Source organism: Budorcas taxicolor, chromosome X, assembly GCF_023091745.1.
Source record: "Budorcas taxicolor isolate Tak-1 chromosome X, Takin1.1, whole genome shotgun sequence".
NCBI classification, from domain to species: Eukaryota; Metazoa; Chordata; class Mammalia; order Artiodactyla; family Bovidae; genus Budorcas; species Budorcas taxicolor.
The window spans coordinates 46825578-46849297 of record NC_068935.1 but is presented as its reverse complement, the minus strand read 5'-3'; the positions used below and the strand labels follow the sequence as shown (position 1 = coordinate 46849297).

General features: G+C 47.6%; 1 protein-coding gene across 3 annotated transcripts in view; it reads left to right on the top strand.

Moving 5' to 3' along the window:
• FGF13 (fibroblast growth factor 13) overlaps window positions 1-23720 on the top strand; it is a 575233-nt gene that overhangs the window by 18363 nt on the left and 533150 nt on the right. For 2 of the 3 annotated variants that reach the window (XM_052662899.1, XM_052662897.1), the window contains exon 2: window positions 7574-7786. In XM_052662899.1, the coding sequence (XP_052518859.1) occupies window positions 7738-7786 (49 nt within the window). In that variant the 5' untranslated portion in view covers window positions 7574-7737. Of the gene's footprint in view, window positions 1-6265; window positions 6403-7573; window positions 7787-23720 lie in introns of those variants that run through there. The other variant, XM_052662898.1, reaches the window with a different exon arrangement.

Here is a 23720-nt window from a genome sequence, read left to right as displayed (position 1 = left end):
ACTATGTAAACCATGGAGCGGGCATGGGGGCAGTCAGGAGAGTTTAATCCAGTCCTTGTCATCTAGGAGTTTACAGTTTCCTTGAGGATTCAAGATATGGGCAAATGGGAGTAAGTAGTAGTATTGTGCTAACAACTTACTACCATATCCAAGAATTTTGTAAGAAATATCTTTTTTCTGCCTGACATGTTTTCTGTTCATATTGCCATGTAACCAGCAGAATGGAGGCAAGAACAAGATTTGACAATCTTCTGGAAGCTGACCTTGGTCAAACTCTATTGTATGTTATTTACCGGGAGAGATGATGGCTAGGTCCTCTCATTCAGATGGAGAAAACGTCAGGAGCATGCTGTGGGGAAAAGGCCACCTTTGATGGCCCATTCCTCTTGACTTGGGAGATTCTGAAGGCTGTGGACTGATAGGGATTCGGGCTGGGGACCCGATGCTGCCCAGTGATGTTCCTCGTATAAGAGCAAGAGTGAAATCCTTGAACAAGTTCTCCCTCATTGTTTCCTCCTTCACTGGAGAAGAAAGTGACAGAACATTTTAAGATGTTCATTCCTGACAGGCATCCCAACATCACAGTTGCTGCTGCTGCTAAGTTGCTTCAGTCATGTCTGACTCTGTGTGACTCCATAGACGGCAGCCCATCAGGCTGCCCCGTCCCTGGGATTCTCCAGGCAAGAACACTGGAGTGGGTTACCATTTCCTTCTCCAATGCATGAAAGTGAAAAGTGAAAGTGAAGTCGCTCAGTTGTGTCCAACTCTTAGTGACCCCATGGACTGAAGCCTACCAGGCTCCTCTGTCCATGGGATTTTCCAGGCAAGAGTACTGGAGTGGGTTGCCACTGCCTTCTCCGAACATCGCAGCACAATGTTCTAAATGTTAAGTTCAAGGGAGGCAGAAAATCATGCATACTCGGTATAGATTGGAACGGTCTTAGTGTTAAACTGTTTTTGGATAAATCATTGACATCTCTCTGTCTTGTAACTTTTCCCTACTCTCAATTCTACTCACAGTTCTGTAGGTCAGAAATTTGGACCAGGCGCTGCAAAGATAGCTCTTTTCTGGTCCATGAATTCTGGAGCCTTGCAGCTGAATGGCTGAGCACTGGCTGGATGGCTTGACTGGGGTCATGTGTCTGGAGCCCTGTGTCCGCCATCAGCTGAATTCCTTGGTTCTTCTTCACGGGGTCTCTTTGCATAGCCTGTTTGGGCTTCCTCGACACACGGGTGTCAAAGCATCTGCCTTCTTATGTGGTGGTTGGCTTCCCCTAGAAAGAAAGTAGAGTTATCAAGTCTCCTAAAGTTTGGCCAGGAACTGACACAGCATCACTTTGGCCACATTCTGTTGGTAAAACAAGTCATAGGTCCAGCCTGGATTTAACAGGACATTACCTCTAGAGGGTGGCGTAGCATATATGCATAGGATTAGGAGAAACTCTTTGTCGCTAATATTCCAGTTACTATTTCTGCACAGCTTAGTACCCTCAAACATAGCAGCTATAAAAATCCATTTAATTTTGCTCATAAAATTATGGGTCAAGTGTCTGAGAAGGGTGCCATTGAATAGTTTGGCACTTAGGGGTCTTTCACAAGGTTGTTATCAGATGTCACCAGGAGCTGCAGTCATTTGGTGGTTTGACTGGGCTGGACATCCAAGATGGCTCGGTTGCTCAATGGGCAGCTGACACTAGCTGTCATCTGGGAGCTCAGGTAGCACTGTAAGCTGAAAAGCCTAGATGTCACCTCTCCCTTGTGCTAGTCTGAGGGTAAGCTGACATCATGCTGAGTGGCTGGCTTTTCTGAGAGCAAACGTCCTAAGAGGGCCAGGCAGGAGCGGCATGGCCTTTTCTAACCTAGCCTAAAATGAATACAGCATTGCTTCCACCATTGAAGCGGTTACAAGGCCCCTAGAATCAAAGAGAGTACTCATGGTGTCCACTTCACAATGCCCATGCCACAGTCACCATCTTTGGAGGCTATTTTGTGCTGTGCTAAGGTGCTTCAGTCATGTCTGATTCTTTGCGACCCTACGGACTGTAGCCCACCAGGCTCCTCTGTCCATGGGTTTCTCCAGGCGAGAATACTGGAGTGGATTGCCTGCCCTCATCCAGGGGATCTTCCCAACCTAGGGGTTGAACCACTAGCACCACATGGGAAACCCTTGGAGGTTATTTACCCAGCTCTTTAAAAATAATAATAATAATAATAATTTATTGGAGGCTTCTGTGGTGGTTCAGTGGTAAAGAATCTGCCTCCCAATGCAGGAGATGTAGCTTTGATCTCTGGGTCGGGAAGATCCCCTGGAGGAGGAGATGGCAACCCACTCCAGTATTCTTGCCAGGAGAATCTCATGGACAGAGGAGCCTTGTGGGCTATAGTCCATGGGGTTGCAAAGAGTCAAACACAACTGAAGTGCACTTAGCATAGTTGATTTACAATGTTGTGTTAGTTTCACATGTGCAGCAAAGTGAATCAGTTATACATATACCTATATCCACTCTTTTTAAAGATTCTTTACCCATATAAGCTACTACAGAGTATTGATTAGAGTTCCCTGTGCTATACAATAGATTCTTACTATATTTTACCCAACTCTAATGTTACAGAAATCCACCAGCTTACCTATGATCCTGCTAGAAAGCAACCTTAAGTTATGACATAGACAAACACTGTAGGGTTTGCATCAGAAATGAATCTTTTTAGAGCTCTATCATTTGTTTCTCAAACAAAATTTCTGAGATGTGAATTTAAAAATTAAAGGGACTTCCGCCTCTCAGATCTTGGCCCAGTGGGCCTTTCTTTATCTCAAGTATTCTGGCTGGAAGTATAGCTTTTGCCAGGCTGCCTCCTTCTGAACCGGCTTTCTGCTGTGAAGTGTTTTCACAAATGAAAAACACATTTGGTCCAGTGAGAAGCAGTCTTGTCACTGAAGCATCTAATTTGGTGGTTTCTGATGACAATGGCTCTGTACTCAGCTAGTCCAAACCTGTCAGGAAAAAGCCCTAAGTGTGTCTGTCCTCCGTGGCCCCACTCACCCTAAGCTTACCCTTCTGCGCAGACAATGGAACTGTGTGGCATCTTGCCCAGAAGCATTGCTCAGAGCTGCTGGAGGACAAGCAAACCTGGAATCCAGAGGCTGGTGTCTTGAGGCATTTGGGAACTGGCATGAAACAGACATCAGGGAGGTGATAGGGCCAAAAGGATGAGACGCCCAGTAACTTTTCCACTTTCCTATCAAAGATTCACGCTCAGTCCCACCCTCCAGAAAACATCCTGGCCCTCTTTAGGGGTGTGGCCATGTAGGCTTTTGTTTTGGAACATTGCTTTATTTCCAGGGCTGAATTACTTGACTCTACAGGGTAACCCCTGTGCCCCATGTTGTATTAAATGAATAGAATTCTTTCTCATAGGAGGGGCAGAGAACAGAAGGGACCATTTTACTGTGGTGACAAGTCAGGAGAAATGAAGGGATTGGATAGTGCCAACTGCTAGAGTGAAAGTGAAAGAAATTTCACCCCAGGAGGACAGGGCAGAAGGATCCGGGAGGGGCAGAGAAGTGCTACAAACTAAGCCCAGGTTTCATTGAGATGCTTTAACACTAGTGTCTGTTTGGTGGTGGGGAAAAGACCACCCTCTGAATGCCCTCTGATAGCATCACCAACTCAATGAACATGAATTTGAGCAATCTCCAGGAGATGGTGAAGGACAGGAAAGCCTGGTGTGTTGCAGTCCATTGGGTCACAAAGAGTTGGAGATGACTGAGCGACTGAACAACTGAATGCCATCACGTGGATGTCAGATCTTCCTGCAGCAGATCATCCCAAATTACCAAGGAGCTTGAGGGCCGGACATAGCAGTGTGGATTTTTCTAAGCCCCTACCATTTTGTTCATATTAAACATCTCATGGGGCTTGGAAAAAGGGAAAGCCTCCATGCCTTTCACAGAAGAGGCTGCTGTGACCTCCCTAGCAGAATCTTCAGAAGCTTTGTTTAGAGATAACTTGTCCTGGTCCTTAAATATTCATGATCCTTGGTCTCTGGCATGAATATCTTTATGATGTCATTGATTTGCCCCCAAATGAACACACATCACTGTATTGTTCTTTCATGAAATGTCTAGTTTCTTTATCTTCTGATTACTTCTTTTGCAGAGTGGTTTGGGGTGAAGAGACACACTTTTTTTGGTCTCTTTGCATGGACAGGCAGACTCCACTCACGCTCCCAAGCAGATGTCTCTTCAATTCACCACAATCAAGTAAACTCACCTAGGTTTACTACTGCTACTAAGTCACTTCAGTTGTGTCTAACTCTGTGCGACCCCATAGACGGGAGCCCACCAGGCTCCTCTGTCCCTGGGATTTTCCATGCAAGAACACTGGAGTGGGTTGCCATTTCCTTCCCCAATGCATGCATGCATGTGAAGTCGCTTCAGTCGTGTTTGACTCTGTGCAACCCTATGGACAGCAGCCCACCAGGCTCCTTAGTCCACAAGATTCTCTAGGCAAGAATACTGGAGTGGGTTGCCATTTCCTTCTCCACACCTAGGTTTAGTAGTATGTTAACTATTATTGTCCTTCAAGGAACAGGGTGATATCTGGCTTCCAGTTAGAAGTTACCTGTGCCAAAGGTGCCATTGGTAATAGGGCTTGTGGGGTGGGGGAGTCTTCTCTGTGCAGAGAACTTTCTGGAAATTTTAGTGTGTCAGGAAAGCTTAGATACTCAGGATGCACACCATGCTTAATAACCCCCAGGACAGAGACTGACCCTTTTCCCCAAAGAGGGTCTTGTTGCTTACTGGAGTTATGTAGACAAAGCAAACGTTACATGCACACAAGAGAGGAATGTGTGTGTGTGTGTGTGTGTGTGTGTGTGTGTGTGTGTGTGTGTGTATTGAACATGCTGAGTTAAGGGAGTTTGAAAAGACTGAGGGGCTTCATGCTTGGCATATTTCAGTGAAAATCTGCCCCCCCTTCCTTTTAAGATGCTGATAGGAGTGTTGAGAGACCATGTTGTCTAGTAGAAGAGCACAGAAAAGACAGAGACCCACCTGTTTCCTATTTGCTCTCCTAGTTTTTTATCCAGGCTCCACCACTAGGAGGTGTGACCTCTGGGCAAGTTACTTAACCTCTCTGAGCCTCAGTTTCCGCATTTGTAAAATGGAAATAACACTTCCTAGGCTTGTTGTGAAGATGAAATAAGATAATGATGTAAAGCATTTAGCCCGCTGCCTGGCACAGGGTAGTTACTAAATCCATAGTAACTGACTATTATTGGGTGAAAACAGGACTCAACCCCTCTCTCCATCTTTCTTCTAAATTCACCCAGGTTTCCATCCCTTTTGAATTCCGGTCAGTTGAAGAGAAATTCCTTCTTTCCCAGAGTACTGATATTAATGATCTAAACTTGGGTTGGATAATCACATTGTGTCATCAACTTCCAGATTATTAGATATTATTTAGAAGAAAAATAGGCCTGGAGTTCCTTCCAGACCAAGGACAGAGGCTGCAAATTGAATTTAGAGGCTTGCCGACCTTTAGACCCAGGGCTGGAGGCAGGGGCAACCCACTCTCCTGGTCTTGAAAGACACAGCAGGCTCTCGTAATTGAGTTACCGCCTGGGATTCAGTAAGACTAATCCATCTATATAATTTCTTTGCCTGGTTTAATGCCATTAACGAAACCGAATTAAGGAGCGGGTGGAGTTGGGTGGGACGAGGGGAAACGGATTTTCTGTATGGTAGTCGCTGCTGCGTCTCTGCCGCCAGGCTGGAGCCTATGGTCTGATTAATGGACCGCTCTGAGGACCAAGTCCTGCCAGCGGCCACCCCGGTCCCACGCCCTTCCGGGTATCCACGTGCCGAGAACCGGGCCATCGCGCGCAAAGGGTTTCCCAGGATGTCCCAGGGCTACCCTGTCCCCCTTCCCTATTCCTGGCTCTTTCATCTTCCCCATCACCCCTCTCTTGTACAATTTCTGAGCTGTTTCCCTTTAGTTCAGATCTTCATGGACCGTCCCTCTTTGGTCACTAGCGTGCTCCAGGCGACAGGCCGATCTGCTAATCCCTCTCCAGCACCCGCCCCCAGTCCCACCTCACTCGGTTTGTCTGGGGTTGGCCATTCCGCGTGGTGGGCACTCTGCGCCTAGGTTGCCAACCAGAGCGACCAGCCCTAGGAGGAGGGGCCTGTGTGCGGGGGGTGGGGGTAGGGGTGGGAGGCGGCCGCAGCCGCTGTCAGTTTCACTCTCCTCCCTACTGACACCCAGATTCTAGCGCGCCCTCTTCACGGAGAGTCCGGCTGGCTCAACTTGGGCAACTGGCCGGAGGCGAGGAGTCGCTGACTCCCGAACTGAGATTCCATCGCTCGGTGCAGGCACTTGCCAAAAGCGGAGTCCCCAAAGTGTAGGTGGTGACCAGCGCGGGCCCCGGCAGCGCTGCGGGGAAGGCGGGCGCCCAGATCAGAAGGTGGAGGGTAACGGGGGCCGGGGTAGGGGGGACGGGGGCCCCCGGGCTTCGATCTCGGCAGCCCACAGTGCGAGTCCGCCCTGGTGGCGCCCGCGGGTCCTGCCCGCTCCGAAGGGGCCAGGGGACGCCCGGCCGACACGCTCGCCGGCGCTCCGCTGGCCTCGCGGGGCTTTGGCCACCCCGCGGCTGACGTCGGCGCGCCCCTGCCGAGCTATCCTTTTACTACAGCCCGCCGGCGGCTTTGTGCCGGCCCCGCCCTCGCCGGCCCCCGCCCCCCGCGAGCCGGTAGCTTGTGGTCTATATAGAAGGCGCTGCCGCGCGGATTCGCGGCTCTCCGGGACCGAGAGTTCTTTGGAAGCAGAGCGCGAGAGAGGGAGCGGGCGAGCTCCTAGGGGGTGTGGGTGTAGGGAGAGAGAGAGCAGGTAAGGGCCGTCGCATCCCGCTCCTCTGCCCGCCAGCAACTCGGGACCCCCTTTTGGCAAAATCATAGGAACCTGGAACGTTGGTTCAACAAAAAGAGACAGGCGACGACCCTCCCCTCTCGATTGTCCGCGGGCGAAGAGCTGCGCGGCTCTGCGGTGTAACAGGCTCACACGTTGCTCATCACATGTTAAAACATTTCCCTTTCGGGGAGCCTCGTTATTTTTAAGTGAATATTTTCGTCTTTGTTTTGATGTGTGTGTTTTTTTTAAACCTTCCTCGGGGTTTTATTTTGATGGAGTTGGCGGCCCGCAGCATATGGGGAGAGTAGGGGAAGCGGCCCGCTGGCGCGCGGGTAGCCCACCCCCAGGCAACTCCCCGGGAGGCCCGCGTTGGCCCGGCGAGCGGCCGGCGCGGAGCCCAGGGAGGCCCGCGGCGGCCGAGCCGGGGAGTCCCGGCCGCACGTCTCGACGGCCCTGGGGGTGGCGAGCGCGGCTCTCCGCGGGCGGGCGGGTGGGCAGGAGCGGCGGGCGCGGGGCGCGGGGGGAGCGCCGCGCCGCTTTGTCTCTGCACTTCTGGAGCCAGGCGCGCGGCTCCTCCCGCGGCCGGCCGCTCGGGCTCGCGGTGGCGGCGGCGGCGGCGGCGGCTCCTCCTTCACCCCTCTCCTTTCCTCCCCACTCTCTCGTAGGCAGCGGCGGCGGTGGCAGCGCTGGGGAACAGCGGATTCCGCCCGGAGCCACACCGAGGGGAGCTCGCGGTCGCGACTTGCCGCCCTAAGCACTCTCCCAAGTCCGGCCCGCTCGGCGAGGACTTCCGTCTCCTGGCCGAACCCTGTCAAGCAAGCTGGGATCTATGAGTGGAAAGGTGACCAAGCCCAAAGAGGAGAAAGATGCTTCTAAGGGTAAGCCCGCCCGCCGAGTCCGCCTGCTTCCCTTCCCTTGGTTTCCCTCGCCCGCTCGCGTGCGCGCCGCCCTCCGGCGGCTCTCGGCCTCCCTCCCAGAGCCTAAGCTGCCGGTGACCTCTGCGACCCCGGGCGAGAAAGGGGCGGGAGGGGGCCCGGGCCGCTGGGGTGGGGGTGGGGGGCTCTGAATTTGCACCACTTTCCCTCCTTCTTCGTGGGATTGTCGCCCCGCGAGTGCCACCAGCCTCTTCACTCCCCCCTCCGGACGCACCGGGGTGGCGCTGCGGGCAGACGGAGCTGCTGCAGCCCGGAGCGCCGGGAACAGCGCTGCCTGCCACCGGCCGGCCGCCTCTCGGTGCGAGTGCCTGTGTGTTGCGTGTGCGCGAGTGTGCATCTGTGTGCTGCGCGGGTGCCACACGGTGACATACTCAGGAAGGAATCTGCCCCACTCTTAGAACCCGTGCTCCGATCCACCTTTCCCCCCCCTCCCCGCCCCCAATGCAAACAAAGAGCCTGGCCGCGACACTCACCCCCTTCCCCCCACGCTCCTTTTCCCCTCACGCCCCCTGCTCCCCAACTCTCCCCGTCCCCTCCCCAGAAGGCAGGAGCTTGTCACCTTCCCTACGCCGCGTGCAAAAGTGAGCAATCCCGGTGCCCTGGCGCCGCCCGCGCTGCGCCTCGGCAGCTCCGCCTCGCCGAGCCCCGGGAGAACAAAGGCTCTGGTCCCTCGGCCACTAGTGCCCGGCGGGAGCGGGCCTCCGCGGGAGGGGAGAGCCCCGTCCCTCCACTCTGGGGGGTGTTCAGCCACCTGGCCCGCGGCGCCCGGCCGCCGGTCCCCCGCCACGAGAGCGCTTCTCGGCCTGGGGCCTCCCACCGGCGGGCTGGGGAGGCGCAGCGGAACAGGGCGCAGGCCGGGGAGAACTCAGGAGCAGGAAGGGGCGTCCCCCCGAACTCCCACTCGTCCTAGCCGTGGCCTTGCTAAGGGCCCGGCTTAGCTCCCGATTGTAAATCCGAGACAGCATCCTGGAAGCCCCGGTACGGAGAGGGGCACAGAGAGAGAGAGCGGGGTGGGGTGTGGTAGAGCCGTGGGGAACGGCAGGTGCCTGAGGTGCAAGTGTCCGGAAGGGCCCAGGAGCGGAGGCCGGAGTGGGCTGGACCGGCCCGAGGGCCCCAGGCTCGCCGAGCCGCAGCGACCCACGCCGGGTCCACGCGGCTGCAGAAGTTGGGGCTGCCGTGGGGGGAGCCCCAGCCTTTGTTCACGGGCCCCGATTCCTCCTGGAGCCCTGGGGCTCTCTTCCCTCCCACTCCTTCCTTCTTCCTTTTTCTCCTCTCCTCCTTCTCGCCTCTCCCCATCTCTCCGGAGCTTTCTTTCCCGGGAGATTCTAGGGCAGCGTCAGCCCTCCCCCGCGGAAAGTTGTCAAAGTCTTCAGCTCAGGGCCTTTATCCCTTGTTTCTAAATGGAGCCGCTTCTCCCAACTAGGAGGCTCTAAAAGTTTGAGGGGTGGGGGCGGGGGGAGGTTTAGATCCGTGATGCTAAGGGTCAGTGTTACCATCGGCCTGCCTCAAGGCTAGAGGTCACCCTCTTCGGACCTACTGATGCCCGCTGGCTGTTTGAAGCGCACAGATTAATTGAACCGGTCACCCGGAAAGTAGAACTCCTGTTACACTTCTCCAGAGCTTTCCTCATTGTTGTGCGTTTTAAACAGGTATTCGTGTGAAAAGAGAAAGTGACTTCAGGGTCGTTAGACTGTTTTGTTTGCCCTCGAGGGGCCCGGAAAGGTAAATGCAATGGAAGATGGTACCACCAAATTGATGTAGGCAAGGGATTCCTCTTCTGCATCTGGGAGTATTTCAAGTTTGTTTCTGAATTTTGGTCCTTGATTTCCATCAAGTGATTACCTAAGGCTTATTTCAGGCTACCTTTGGGGGGATCCTGAAATCAAATTCATTCACAGAAGATGAGATGCTGCTCTAGGAATATAATTTGTAACTGTCCAGATGGGGAGTAACAAGTCTGGAAACATTATTGGCCCAAGTTTCTGTAACCCAATAATGAAAATTTTTACTAGGCATATGTCATAACATTTTCTTAAGTTGATTCAATGGAAACGGAATACCTCTCTGTAGGAATTGTGTAATTAGCATTTGGAATTATGGTTGTAATTAGGATAAATTAGTGTAATTTTACAAGACAACTTTTAAGAAGAGAACCATGTGGCCTGTTACAGATAAATGCAGATCGTTTGTGGATTGAGTGAACTTCCCCAAGGAGATGGGACTCATGCCTGTGAACAGAGTTTCTAGACTTTTTAAAACAGGTAGTAGATAATTAGTAAGTCATTTTGTTCTCCTTAACGAAATGTGGCTTTCAGAGCATCTAAATTGCTCTTTGTCCTTTTAAATGATGTTTTTCAACTCATTGAGGTTAACACCAGTGATGGACAATGATCTTTTCTGTAACCTTTTTCAGTAAGGTAGGCAGACAAGATAGACTCCACTCTTGGAGGTAGGAGGGGAATCTTGATTGCGTTTGAAAGTATTAAAATGGCCTCTTGTGCAGCAAATCATCTTTTGTGTATTTAGTTAGGCTTTGCACAAACTTTTACATTGGCAGATGAATATATAGTCTGGGGCACTCAGCTCCTGAACAGGAGGACCTAGTTCTGTTTCAAGGAAGAAGAAAGTGTAACATTTGTTTGTCCAGGCAGATACTTGCTTAGCTTTGATTCACTCTTCTCTACCTTGTCACATCTTTTCAGCAGTTCTCTGTTGGAAAAGTACTCAGTGAAGGCTGTGTCTGGTTTATGGCAACCGTGTTCCTGTGGCTTTTGGAAAATATGTGGCCTGTTACAGATAAATGCAGATCGTTTGTGGATTGAGTGAAAGTGCTAGCCAGTTGTGGATTTCAAAACTGTCATTTGGTTTGGGCCATCCCTGGTGGTCCAGTGGTTAAGACTTTGCCCTTACTAAGATCCTGCGTGCTGTAAGATGTGGCCAAAACCACTGAAACTGTCATTTGGTTTGTAGTTGGGGGTTGGGTTTATTTGGCTTTGTCTGTGTTTTGTCAGCAACCCCTTCCCTTGTGCTTAGCCAGAGAGCCATCACTTCCAGACAGGTTTCAAGGCCATATGGGCTGTGGGTTGTGGGTTGTCTGAGACGGCCAGCACTCACATCAGGCTAGGTTCCTACTGGCTGCTGGGCAGTGCAGGACAATTCCACGCATAGTCTGAGAGGCCAGCCACTTGCACAGCTGTTGCTCTAACAGATTATGATGCCCACGTGCATTCACGGGCACAGCTCATTTTCAGCTCACTTCCTGGCCTTTTCCAGTAGCCCTTCCAACCTTACCTAAGAAAGGCCATTACAGTCAGGCAGCCAGCATCTCACGTCTTGAACCCTGAAGGCCATTCCTAAAGCTCATCTCTTGGTCTTGGCGGATTACTGCGATTGCTTCCGTCAAGTGTCTTTCTTGGGCTTGGACCAGGCCAACCAGCTGTTGAGAGGTATTTCACCCACAAGAAATCATGATGCTGGTACCTCTTATTAAAAACTAGCAATCATAACTTCCCTATTACTCATGAAGGGACTTCTTTTTTTCACCTGGTGAATCAGTCACTGTGGACCAGTATGGTTTGAGGGTTATCAGCCCCAGGTTATCTCCTGTGTCTAAGATGGTGATGACAGCTTCAGTGAGGGGGTGTGACCAGGGAGATTTCTGATCAGAATTGTTAGTATGCTCCTGGGGATAGGTGTAAGAGATGAGTGAACAGTACCCCCAGATCCTCTTCATTCTTATTTCCAGTGCTGTGCCTCTTCTTGACCCACAGGCTAGAGCAGGAGGGGGATATGGGTTGGGGGTGCTGTATCTTCTCTCTTAGTTTTGCTTCCTCTAAGTTTCTTTCCAGTACAGTTCAAGTCCTTTCAGAGGGTTCAGATGTATCCTCAGGCTGGCGATGTGAGGGAGGTTAGAGTGGGAAAGGATGTTGCCCGAGTACAGAAAGTGAGCTGTAGGGTTGAGGTTCACGCCTAGTGCTGGGCCATGTAGGGTGGCCCTGAGCACTGGACCAGAGCTGATGAGGGAACTGGAATCAGGGTCTGGGTGGTAAGCTGGAGGGCTGATCTGTGTGTGAGGCAGTCACTAGGGAGACAAAACTGTTAACATTCCAGGTCTTTTTGCAGCTGTGCTGTTTTATGTTCAAATCAACTACTCATTCTGGGAATTACAATCAACACAGAACAACTGGAATGTGTTGCAGCTCCTCGAATATATCCAATAAAAGGGCTTTCTAGTGTCTGCTTCATTATGGCTTGTATTTTGAGTTGAGAATTTGAAAGGAATAGAAGATAACTGCCAAGATTAAACAATTCAAGGAGGGGGAAAAAACCTCCCATGAATTAAAGTGTGGTGAGTGAAGGGGATCCTCCATGTCTATTACCTTGCTAAGCTTAACGTGATCTTTGGAAGGTGAAGATTAGGCACATAAGTATACTCTTAGCCATTAGTAGAGAAGACAAACGTCTGCAGAAATCACTGTGTCTAGTCACCCGTTTACGTTTCCCTATCCAGAAGCATCCAGAAAACACGTTCACGATAGATTTGTTGCCAAGGCTGAGGAGCGGACTTCAGGCTCGTCATCCTGTGTAGCGTGGTTTAGTCTAGTTGGTCCTCACCAGCTCAACAGGTAGCTTATCTATTTGTGATAGACCAGTTCTACAAACTTATTTAAATCAGAATTTTGACATTTTTAAACATGGCACTTCGTCACTTTGTTGAATGCCATATCCTGATGAAACATTTCTTAGGGGTGTGGATTTCTGGGTAAATGGCACTAATTTCCTAAAGAAAGTAAAATAGTATATAGTGATCATTCTGACCCCCACTCCAGCCTGCAGTTCTAATTTCTAATTGGATGGCCATTTGTTTTTCTCTAAAGCCCTGTTTTCCAGGATATTAATCCTAAAGATGAGGCTTTTATATTAGAAAAGAGAGATGTTCTTGATTCTTGGGGCACGACGGAAATGTGAAGGGCTGTTTTATTAGGGACCTGAGTTTGTAATAAACATTAAGCCTAAATTACAATTACTGTAGGTTGAGATTACTGTCAGACAGTTCTCAGGCCCTACTCATGCCTCTGCCCTTGTAAATTACTTTTCGCATTGATTTTCAAATGGAAATAATATTAGTGTCACTGGCTAATGACCATCCCCACAGGCAGTGGGCAGAGGGTAGTAGGTGTCCATGCTGAGTCTTTAAAACCCTGGCAGCACCCTTGGCTTCTGTGGGTGTAAAGTTTAAGTGGACGGTCTAGGGGGTGCATCAGGGCTGGACTGAGCTGAGGCGTTTGCTTGACCTGCCTGCTCTCAGCCTTCTGCAGAGACTTAAGATTTGTTCTGGACAATCGCTATTGCACAGAGGAATTCTCAGGTATTTATGTCTGTCTTTTCTGGACCCTGTCAGTAGGGTCTGAGAAGAAAGAAAAAAAAATCTTCTGGTGAAAGGCAGGCCTTGTCAGAGGCCAAAGTATAAAAGAGTTATTTTAAAAAAATGGTATGAACCCAATTTCCTTTTGTGTAATTAAAGATTATATACAATGACATGTACAGATCTTAAGTGTACATCTCAATGAATTTTGACAAATGTTTACACCCACAAAATATATTTTCATCAACCCAGAAAGTTTTCTTGTGTTCCTTTCTAATCATTCCCCCTTAGAAGGCAGCTACTATTTTGATTTCTGTTATCACATTTTAGTTTTCCCTTTATTGATCTCACAGAATGCCACTTGTGGTTCCTGAGACCTAGAAACCTCTCCAGGCAGCAGGCTTCCTGTCCCAGTTGACACCCCTTCTCCTTGTCTTGTCCTCTGGTTTCTTGGAAGACCCCCACCCTAGGGCACTCAACAGGGTCTTATCCTTACCTGGCTCATAAGGAGTATTTGTTGAATGATCTAGGCAAGGTAGGAAATTCATTTAAGCCTGGGTGTCTATTCATCATCTAATAATAATAATAATGATCATAGTTATTATCATTACCATTATAGTAGCTTCTGAATTCACTAGGCATGCATGATTTATATATATATATATATATATATAAAATTTAATCCTCATGGCAGCCAAATGAAGTGGCAAATAGTATTTATAGATGTTAGTGATGAGAAAATTGAAGTTTAGGGAGATCATGTAGCTTGTGTGAGCTCACACAGCTAGTGGGACCCAAATTACTGGCACAGTACCTGGCACTGAACAAAGGATTGCCAGAGGCAGTGCCTCTTAACAGCAAGGAATTAATGTCAATGGGTGACTGTTTGACATCTACACAGGATGGAGAAGTTATTTTGGTTGGGGTCTTAAAATACAATGTAACAGGAGCAGGACCCTGTGGGGTCTGCACCTGACAGACCCCTCCCCCATAACCTCTGGGGTAGTTCCTCTCTGAAGTACCCAGATAATAGTATCTCATGCATATTTCCTGAATTTTTCAGATGCTAAAACCCACCACCAAATGGAAGAAGTTAACTACTTGATGATCAGGGGCAAGTACCCCCCAGACCTTTGGCACCTAAGGACTGATAAAGTTTATCGCCCTGTTACCTCACCACCAAGAGAATTATGCTGGAGCTGATCACCTCCCCCACCTCACCCTCTTCTGGGCTTTCAGGATGCTTAGCTGAAACCCATTGGGGAGTTTGGGATTCTCTGCTCCAGACTCCAACGCTGGGCACACGAACTTGGCATTTGGTAACAATAGTTTTTTTGAGCACTGACCATATGCCAGGGATTGACATGAAATCGTTCATGCTATCCAGGATTGATATACATAACACTGCCTTTCTAGGCAACACAGTTGATTCTTTTCTAATCTAGGTTTGCACAGGGACAAAATATTTGCCAATTATCAACACAGACATGACTAGGAAGAGTTTGCCTGTACTGGCACAATTGTACAGGGCTGTGGTCTTTGTGCACCCAAAGAGATTTCTGAACAGATTTCTTGAGTGATTTATCCATCCCAGGCACTGTACTGAGAGAAACCTAGTCCTACCTTAAGCCTTAGGGGTGCCCTTGTGCCCTTTTCCTTCCTCCTTGGCCTTGGGCATTCTGACTTGTACTTTCTGAAGTGCAGCTCCCCTCAGTTGGCCATGACTCTTATCTTTCAAGATCTAAGCTTCTGTCAGTTTGAAAATAATGGTTTTTTTTCCCCATAGAATTGTGTCTGAGAGCTTATTTCACCTGTGTTCTAAAGGCTACACGTACTCGTAATTCAGGACTGGGTAAAAGTCCTAATTATTTATTTTTCCCATCAGAATCATCTGTCTCATTTCCCTTCTCTTTCTCTCTCAACCCCACTCCCTCCTCCCTTCCTCTCTCTGCCTCCTCCTCCCCCCCTTTTCTGCACACCCCCACTCCTTTTCTTGTGAACAGACGTCAGTGGTTTTCATTAACTGTCTGGATTTTCTCCCGTAATAGCTATATTAACTTCAGTTAAAGAAATCCTTACCCCCCTCAAAGGGTTGCTTCATGGAAGAAGCTTTTCACGACTTATTATGTAACTCATTTTAAATGGAAAAATAAAGTGCGAGCTTTATGTCTTATACCGTTTATGTTGCCTTTAGTTAGATAATATTTCCAAAAATATATCTTGTTAACAGAGATGCACGCCTTGAACGAGCATATTAATTATAGTTCTCCAAGTTAGGACTCATGTAATGTTTCTCTTGTGCTGCAGAACCTATGTTTTAACTGCCGTAATTAACAGTGATGAGTCTATTGCAAGGTTATAGGTAAGTTTAATAACAAACGTGACACCCAGTTTTCAAAAAAAAAAAAAAATCCCTCCAAATTAGGGAGGTAGCGTTTCTTCTGCTCTTGCGCTGGGGGTTAGTAAACAGATCGAGTTCTTAAAATATTTATCCTGCTGTTAAAGTAGAAGTAAACAACCTAAAGAAGGCAGGCTGAGTGCAGTTCTTGAATATGCCTATGGATATTTTCAGAAGCTTCTTTCAACCACGACTTTGAAAGTATTGTGAATTGACCTGCTTCTTTTGCCTTTGATTCTCCGTGCGTGAGCTCGCCTCTCCCTTTGGGGCGGGGGCGGGGGCGGGGGCGGGGGCGGGGGCGGGGGCGGGGGCGGGGGGGTTGCTGGTTACTGAACGTTAAGACTTACAAGAGCTCTCGGATTTGCGCGTGGTTTTCGGAGCCCCGGGAACAATGTGAACCGTTCTCCTGGAAACGGGGCCGGCGCTCCTCGCGGCTCCCGCTCTCGGGAGCGTTGGTTTTCCTACTGGCTGGGACCCGACTTAGAGGCGAGCGCCGAACAGCCCGGTGAACGGGCGACCCTCGGTCGCCGGGGATCCGACCGGCGGGTTTATTACCAACCTGTGTGCTCATGAGCCTCGTGATGCGGCAGCTGCCGAAAAAAGAAACACGGAAAAGTTGTGTCACCGAAGGTGAAACTTGGCGAAGAAAAAGTGCTCGGCGCCCGGCATGACAAAGCTGCTCTGCGGCCGACAGCGGCAGCGGGCAGCGGAGGGCTGCGCCCACCGGCCCCCTGTGCTCGCGTGGGGACACCACCCCGGGAGCGCCGCCGGGGCTGGGCGCCGGGGCCGGCGGGGCGGGCGGCTGAGCGCCGGGCGAAGGGGGCGGGCGGCGGGGGGCCTGGAGGTCTAAACCGAGGGCTCCGTGCAGCTGTTGGGAGGCGGGCGGGAGGGGCCGGAGGAAGAGGGTCCCGCCCCGACTCCCCGCCCCCAACCATCGAGGGGGGGTTCCTTGCTCTGCCTATACCTGACCTACTGGCTGTGCCCCTCAAAGGCGGATACCCGTCCAAGCCTGGAAGTCTGGACTTGGCCCAACACAAAGGCTTTGCTTCCTCTGTCTTCTGGTCAATGCTAATTCGGTTTCAGCTGTTCAGAAAAACCTAGGCTGCGTCTTGAACAGAACGCCCTGGACCATTGTCGAGTTTGTCTGCTTTTATATGGTTTATGTTTCCGTTGCGTTGGTTCTTTTCAGATTACAGAATAATGCATGCGATTCGGAAAATCATAAAAGCATAGAGAAGAAAATATCCCCCCAAAGGTTGCACTCCTAGGTTCTTTTTGAGATTTTTCCTTCCAGTCTTATTTCTCTGATTTCATCTTTAAGTATACGTGTGGGATCACACAGTGAATACTATCACATGCTTTTTTTTTTTTTAAACTTCAACACCATGTTAGAATGTTTTCCGATATCATTAAATAATCTTGCATAGTATCATTTTTGGTATGTGCACTGGTTGTGGATTTGGGGGTGACAAAGGAAAGATGGTGATTTTATCCCTGTCGTTGTGAAAAGTTTTTCTCTATTGCCTTAAGGTCTTTCTCACTAGGCTCCTCTACAAACATCATTTGTGTTTTATAAATGTATATACAAATATGTGCACTTTTAAAGATACATATATGCATGTATACGGCTTCCCTGGTGGCTCAGATGGTAAGCAATTGGCCTGCATTGCAGGAGACCCAGGTTCATTCCCTGGGTCTAGAAGATCCCCTGGAGAAGGGCATGCCAACCCATTCCAATATTCTTGCCTGGAGAATCCCATGGACAGAGGAAGCCTGGCGGGCTACAGTCCATAAGGTCACAAAGAGATGGTCATGACTGAAGTAATCTAGCATGCACGCATATGCATGTATAAATCTATAAATATAAAATTAAATGCATGTAGACAAATACGTATATGTCTAAATAAATGCACACACAATTATGCTTAGAATAAATCCTGAAAGAATATATATCAAAAGGAATCTTGGGGTGATTGGCTTATAGAAGATGTATAGAGGGTGTGTATGTATATTTGTGTCTTCTATTTTCTCCACAATGGATGTATATAATGATCATAATGAAATAATGAAAATGGACATAATATATTACTTATGGATTGTCTTCACACTGACTTTTCTGCTCCAGCTCTTACCATTCCTTTTTTTTTTTTTGCTGCTTACGTCTCCTGACCTGGAATGATCTATTATTTCAACATTTTGTGATCCTTTATGTCCAAGCTTAACCCACATCATCCAGGAAGCGTTTCTCCACCCTTGTTACAAAGAACTGCACTGGGCTTCTCAGTTACCCATTTGGCAGTGTCCTTGGATAAATCTCATGATTAACTTTTCATCTGCTTTAGGTGTTTTATCTCCCCAGCTAGATTTTAACCTCCCCAAGGGCCTTTGTCACAAAAGAGATACTGAATAAGTGTGTTACTTAACCATCAAGCTCAGCATCCTTCCTACATTTATTTAAATGCTCTTGTTGCTCAGCTGGTAAAGAATCCGCCTGCAATGCGGGAGACCTGGGTTCGATCCCTGGGTTGGGAAGATCCCCTGGAGAAGGGAAAGGCTACCCACTCCAGTATTCTGGCCGGGAGAATTCCATGGACTGTATAGTCTACAGGGTCGCAGAGAGTCGGACACGACTGAGTGACTTTCACTCACTTCACTCACCTTTGAAACTCCAAACCATATTAGAAGCCCTTAGAATGAGGGCAACAATCCATCTGGATTTAATATTTCTAATTTAATTAGGGGTATAACTTCCAACTTCCAGTGGGCCATCTTCTATGTAAAAGTGGCTGCATGGTTAAAAGCATGGAATATAGAGACTTGTGTTCACATGTAAGTTCCTCTGCTTAGCTGCTATGTGACCTTTGGCAAAGAGGCTTTCTAAGCCTCTCTACAATGGAGATAGTTATATTTATCTCATATGCTTATTTTAAAGATAGAATGAGATAATATATGAAAAACATACATGAAATTTGGTCAGTGGTGATATTGATAATATTATTAAAATAGTAGTGATCTTTATATTGATTATTCAAGTTAGAAGGTTTTTGTTAAAGAGCTTGTTGGCCATAGGAACAAATCTGCAGAGTCACACATCTGTCTGACAGTCATACTCTGATTTAATGGATTTTAGTTATATAGTTACTGGGCTCCTGAACCATGGCTTCCTGGACCCTCCCAGATACCAAAATCTGTGGATGATCAAGTCTCTTACATAATAGCTTATTTGAATATAACCTATGCATAACCCCCATACTTTAGCTCATCTCTAGATTATTTCTAATACCTAATGCAAATGTAAATGCCCTGTAAGTAGTTGTAAATACGTGTGAATGTTATGTAAATAGTTGCTGGCCTATGGCAAATTCAAGTTTTGCTTTTTGAAACTTTCTGAAATTTAAAAAAAAAATGTGTTTTTGGATCCACATTTGGTTGAATCCATAGATGCAGAATCTGTGTATACAGAGTGCCTACTGTGCTAATTCATGTATTAATTAATTCATTACTTTACTCAATAGATACTTGTTGAAACTCCTATGACAGCAGTGAGCAGAACAGATAATTACCCCTGCCTTCATGGAGGGCTTCCCAGGTGGCACAGTGGTAAAGAATCTGCCTAGAATTCAGGAGACGCTGGTTTGATTCCTGGGTCGGGAAGATCCCCTGGAGAGGGAAATGGCAATGCACTCCAGTATTCTTGCCTGGGAAATCCCATGGACAGAGGAGCCTGGTAGGCTACAGTCCATGGGGTTGCAAAGCATTGGCCAAGACAGCACGGACGCATGCCTTCGTGGAGCTGATGTTTTAAAGGAACTGGATTTTCCGTGCATAAAACACTGTCCAATGTTGGTGGTATGTCAAATGACCTGGTGCCCATCATAGCCATCTGGGCCCTGGCCAATCCACGCTACTGAGGAGGAAGCTTGGATGGAGTTGGACATAGGTCATTCATTCATGTTTCGTCCGGGGACCACTAGAGCTGAGGTTCTTGAAACTGCTTGAATGTCAGCAACACCTCCCACTGCATACATCCCCACCATGAGAATTTGACTTAGTAGATCTAAGTATGGGGCTTGTGAACCCATATGGTTTATAAAACTTAAGTGATTCTAATGCACAGCTAATTAAGGGGTTACTGCACCTGAGCAATGTTTCTCAAGTTTGCTGGAAGTTAACAGTCACCTGTAGGGTTTGTTTCCCCCTGGCCTGCTGAACCACAACTTTAGGAAGACGGTTTGGTAACGTGAATTGTAAATAAGCATCTAGGTGATTCCTGTCATTGGGCAAGTTGGCAGAGCATTGTCCTAGAGACATCAAAGGACCCCTGGAAATAGTGTGTAAATGTGCATTTTTCAGGTGGTAGCATCCATAGCTTTCAGCAGATTCTCAGAGGGGTCAGTATCTCCAAAAACAGCCCTGAGCTCTGTCCTCAGCTCTGTCCCCTCCGTGAACTGTGTGCATTGAGTCCTTGGTTTTCTCTGTCCTAGTCACTCTTCATAGTCTAATGTTCTGTTTGGAAGTCTCCTTTCTCCATTCTTGCTCCTCTTTTCTCTTTTTGTCAGGCTGGCCTCCAGTCTTTCTCTTGCTCCTCTAGTATTTTAAAGACTGGGCCCTTTCAGAGAGGGCAAGGCTTGGAGGGAGCTTTGGGGACATGAGAACGGTGGAGGTCAATGCTGAAATACTTTGACCCTTCTAATGGCTGTACCTCAGTGGGTCTTAGTATGGTGGGATAAGGGCCTGAAGTGGGACTTCTAAGATAACCCTTTGCCAGTCTGGAGCAGGTGGGCAAAGGAATTTCCCCTTCTTGGTGCCATTTTCCTGCCTGTTTCAGGCAGAAGGTGGAGTAGGGTAGGAGGGTGAAGGTTAGGGTAGACCTAGATGCACCCCACTTCTCCTCCCCTAGGTGCCAAGCAGTGTCGCTGTCACTGGTTCATGACCAATCAAGTGAATTGACCTATTACTGCTACTTACTTTGAGTTATAAATGGTTTTTATTCCCCCTGTGGAATTGGGGGTTCAGGCTGTATAGAATGACCCGATTTGTATCACAAGAGCCATTGGGACTTTGACAGATTTCACCATTTTAAAAAACACAGCTTTTTGCCTCCACCCCACTGGACATAAAAGCAACCTTTGAATTTATGGAACAAAGAACATGTCTTTAAAGGGCAGCGGGCACAGAAAGGGAGGAAAGGGAAATAAGACAGTTCATCCTCTTTTCTGAGGCCATTGTCTCCAGACAAGTGACAACACTGAATACCTTGAAAAATCTTGTGTTGATTTTTAGTACGGAGGCATCTTCCTAGGATCTGGAAAATCCAGGTAAAATATAATAAACTTGTTCTCCTGTCTTTGGGCCAGAAGTTGACTTGCTTCGTTTACATGGCTGGAGGAGATGAGAGCACTTGCTCTACTGAGAGTGAAATTTTGACCAGGGCAGCATATTGATAGAGATGAAGCTCAGTTTCTATAAAGCCTGATATATACAGAGGGGGCTCAAATGGTGAGTGGGCAGGTCATTGCAATATTGAAGGAATTATTGTTTTATGAAAAGGTTTTCTTTTCATAGCATCATCTCTGGTGTATCTGAATGTTTCTTTGGGGATCAAGTATTACTTGATTAAAAATAAAGAAATAATAAGCCAAGGCTAGAGGTCTTTTGTTGAAGAATTTGAGTTTCCTGCAATTCTCATTATAAGTTATTGCTCACAATGGCTGTTTCAGCTTCCCAGGTTCTTTTTGAAAATGTTGATTGATTTTTACTTTTTTACTGTGGGAAAATAGACAGTGATTGTTTTTGTAAGTGTACAGTTCTGTGTGGTATCATGTGCACTCAGATTGCTCTGTGACCATCACCACCGTACTTCCAAGGTTTTTAATGAGAGATGATAATGATTGGTGCATGCGTGCATGCTAGGTCGCTTCAGTCGTGTCCGACTCTGTGCGACCCTATGGACTGTAGCCCGCCAGGCTCCTCTGTCCATGGGATTCTCCAGGCAAGAATACTGGAGTGGGTTGTCATTTCCTTCTCCAGGGGATCTTCCCAGCCCAGGGATCGAACCTCACATCCTTTATGTCTCCTGCATCGGCAAGCAGGTTCTTCACCACTAGTGCCACCTGGGAAGCCCCTATAATGGTTGGAAGGGACCATAATAGCCATTTGGTCCAACCTTCCCATTACAAAGAAGAGGGAATTGGGCCCACGGAGAGGCAGTGATCTGCCTAGAGCCATAAAGCAAGTTATGGACAGAGGCCAAGCCCAGTGCATTCGTGTGTGACCACACTGAAGGTAAAGGTGGTCTCAGACTCTACTGAATCAAGGATCGGCATAAATATTTAGGATATTTCCCTGATTTTTTTTTTAAATCAAGTAAGCGATCAATCACTATGATTTAGAGCCATAAATCAGAAGGCCATCTAGTCCTAATTGCTAATTTGAAATTTTGGCTCTATTTGCTATTTCTAGATCCACATTCAACTATTTAATACAAAAAGGTGCTAACATTCTAATTTCCAAAATTCAGACAAATTCTCCCCCAGCCTTCCTTCCACTGACTCCATGACATTCCATGGTTGAAACCAGGTCCTTTGTGGGTGGCTGTTATTAATAAGCTTTCTTTGGGATGTTTACAGTAACTGCTGTGACCTAAATAAGATTGCTTGTATTGTTTTTCCCCAACAAAGCCAAGAACAGTTTTTAAAAGTGTGTTCATCTCTCATACCATTGTACTTACTTGTGACTAACAGAACCAAAGCGTTATTTTTTTTCCTGTTTATTACATTAGATGACATAACTTAGATGGAGTGGATAGGTCAGATGGAATAGAATGTTTCTACACACATTAAACTGTTTGGGGCCTTTGTATACCATAACCACTTTTTCTTGGAGTGGAGTTTCAAGACAATGTACCCTGTATCATTATAGCATGATCTTTGTAAAAATTTTATTTCAAATTGTGGTACAATACACATAATAGAAAAAAAAAAACATCTTAGCCATTTTTAAGTGTACAGTTCAGTAGTGCTAAGTATATTCACATTATTGTGCAAACAATCTCTAAAATGTTTTTATCCTGCAAAACTGAAACTATACCGATTAAACAAAAACTCCCCATCCTTACACCCCCCAGACCCTGGAAATCACCTTTCTGCTTACTATTTATATGAGTTTGACTATTTTAGATAGTATGTATCTTTTTGTGACTGGCTTATTTCACTTAAGATAATGTCCTCAAGGAGCATCCATGTTGCGGGGTGTGTCAGAATGTCCTCTTAAAAGGCTGAATAATACTCCATTGTGCATTTTATTAGGATTCTCCAGAGAAAGAATTAACAGGATATCTAGACAGAGATGGAGGACATTTATTATAGAAACAGGTTCACGTGGTTATGGTGGCCAAGAAGTCCCACAATCTACCATCTGTAAGATGGCGAACCAAGAAAGCCGATGGTATAATTCAGTCTGAGTGCAAAGGTTTGAGAACCAAGGGAGCTGATGATGTAACTCCTAGTCCAAGATGGAAGGCAGCGTGGTGGTGGTCTAAGTCCTGAACTTTGAAGGTCTGAGAACCAGGAGTTCGGATGTCCAAGGACAGGAGGGGGAGGACCTCCCAGCTCCAGAAGAGAGAGAATTTGCCTTTCCCCCACCCTTTTGTCATATTGGGGGCACTCAAGGGATCCAATGATGCCTGCCCACATTAGTGAGGGGAATCTTATGAACTCAATCTGATTCAAATGCTAACCTCATTCAGAGGCACCCTCATAGACACACCCCAAAATAATGCTTTACCAGCTAACTGGGCATCTCATAACCCAGCCAAGTTAACACATAAAGTCAACCATCACATGTGTATGTACTGCATCTTCATTTTCCATGTTGTCTGCTGAAGGACATTTGGGTTGCTTCTACCTTTTGGCTAATGCTGCTATGAACATGGGTGTTCATCTTTTGTTGTTGTTGTTTACCTGATGGGAGAAGTCTTTTTTTTTTTTTTTTTGCTGTGGGGAGGGGTTCTCCACCACATGGCCTGGGTGATCTTAGTTCCCCAACTGAGGATTAACCTGAAAGCACTGAGTCCTAACCACTGCACTGCCAGGGAATTCCCAGGAAAAGTTGTT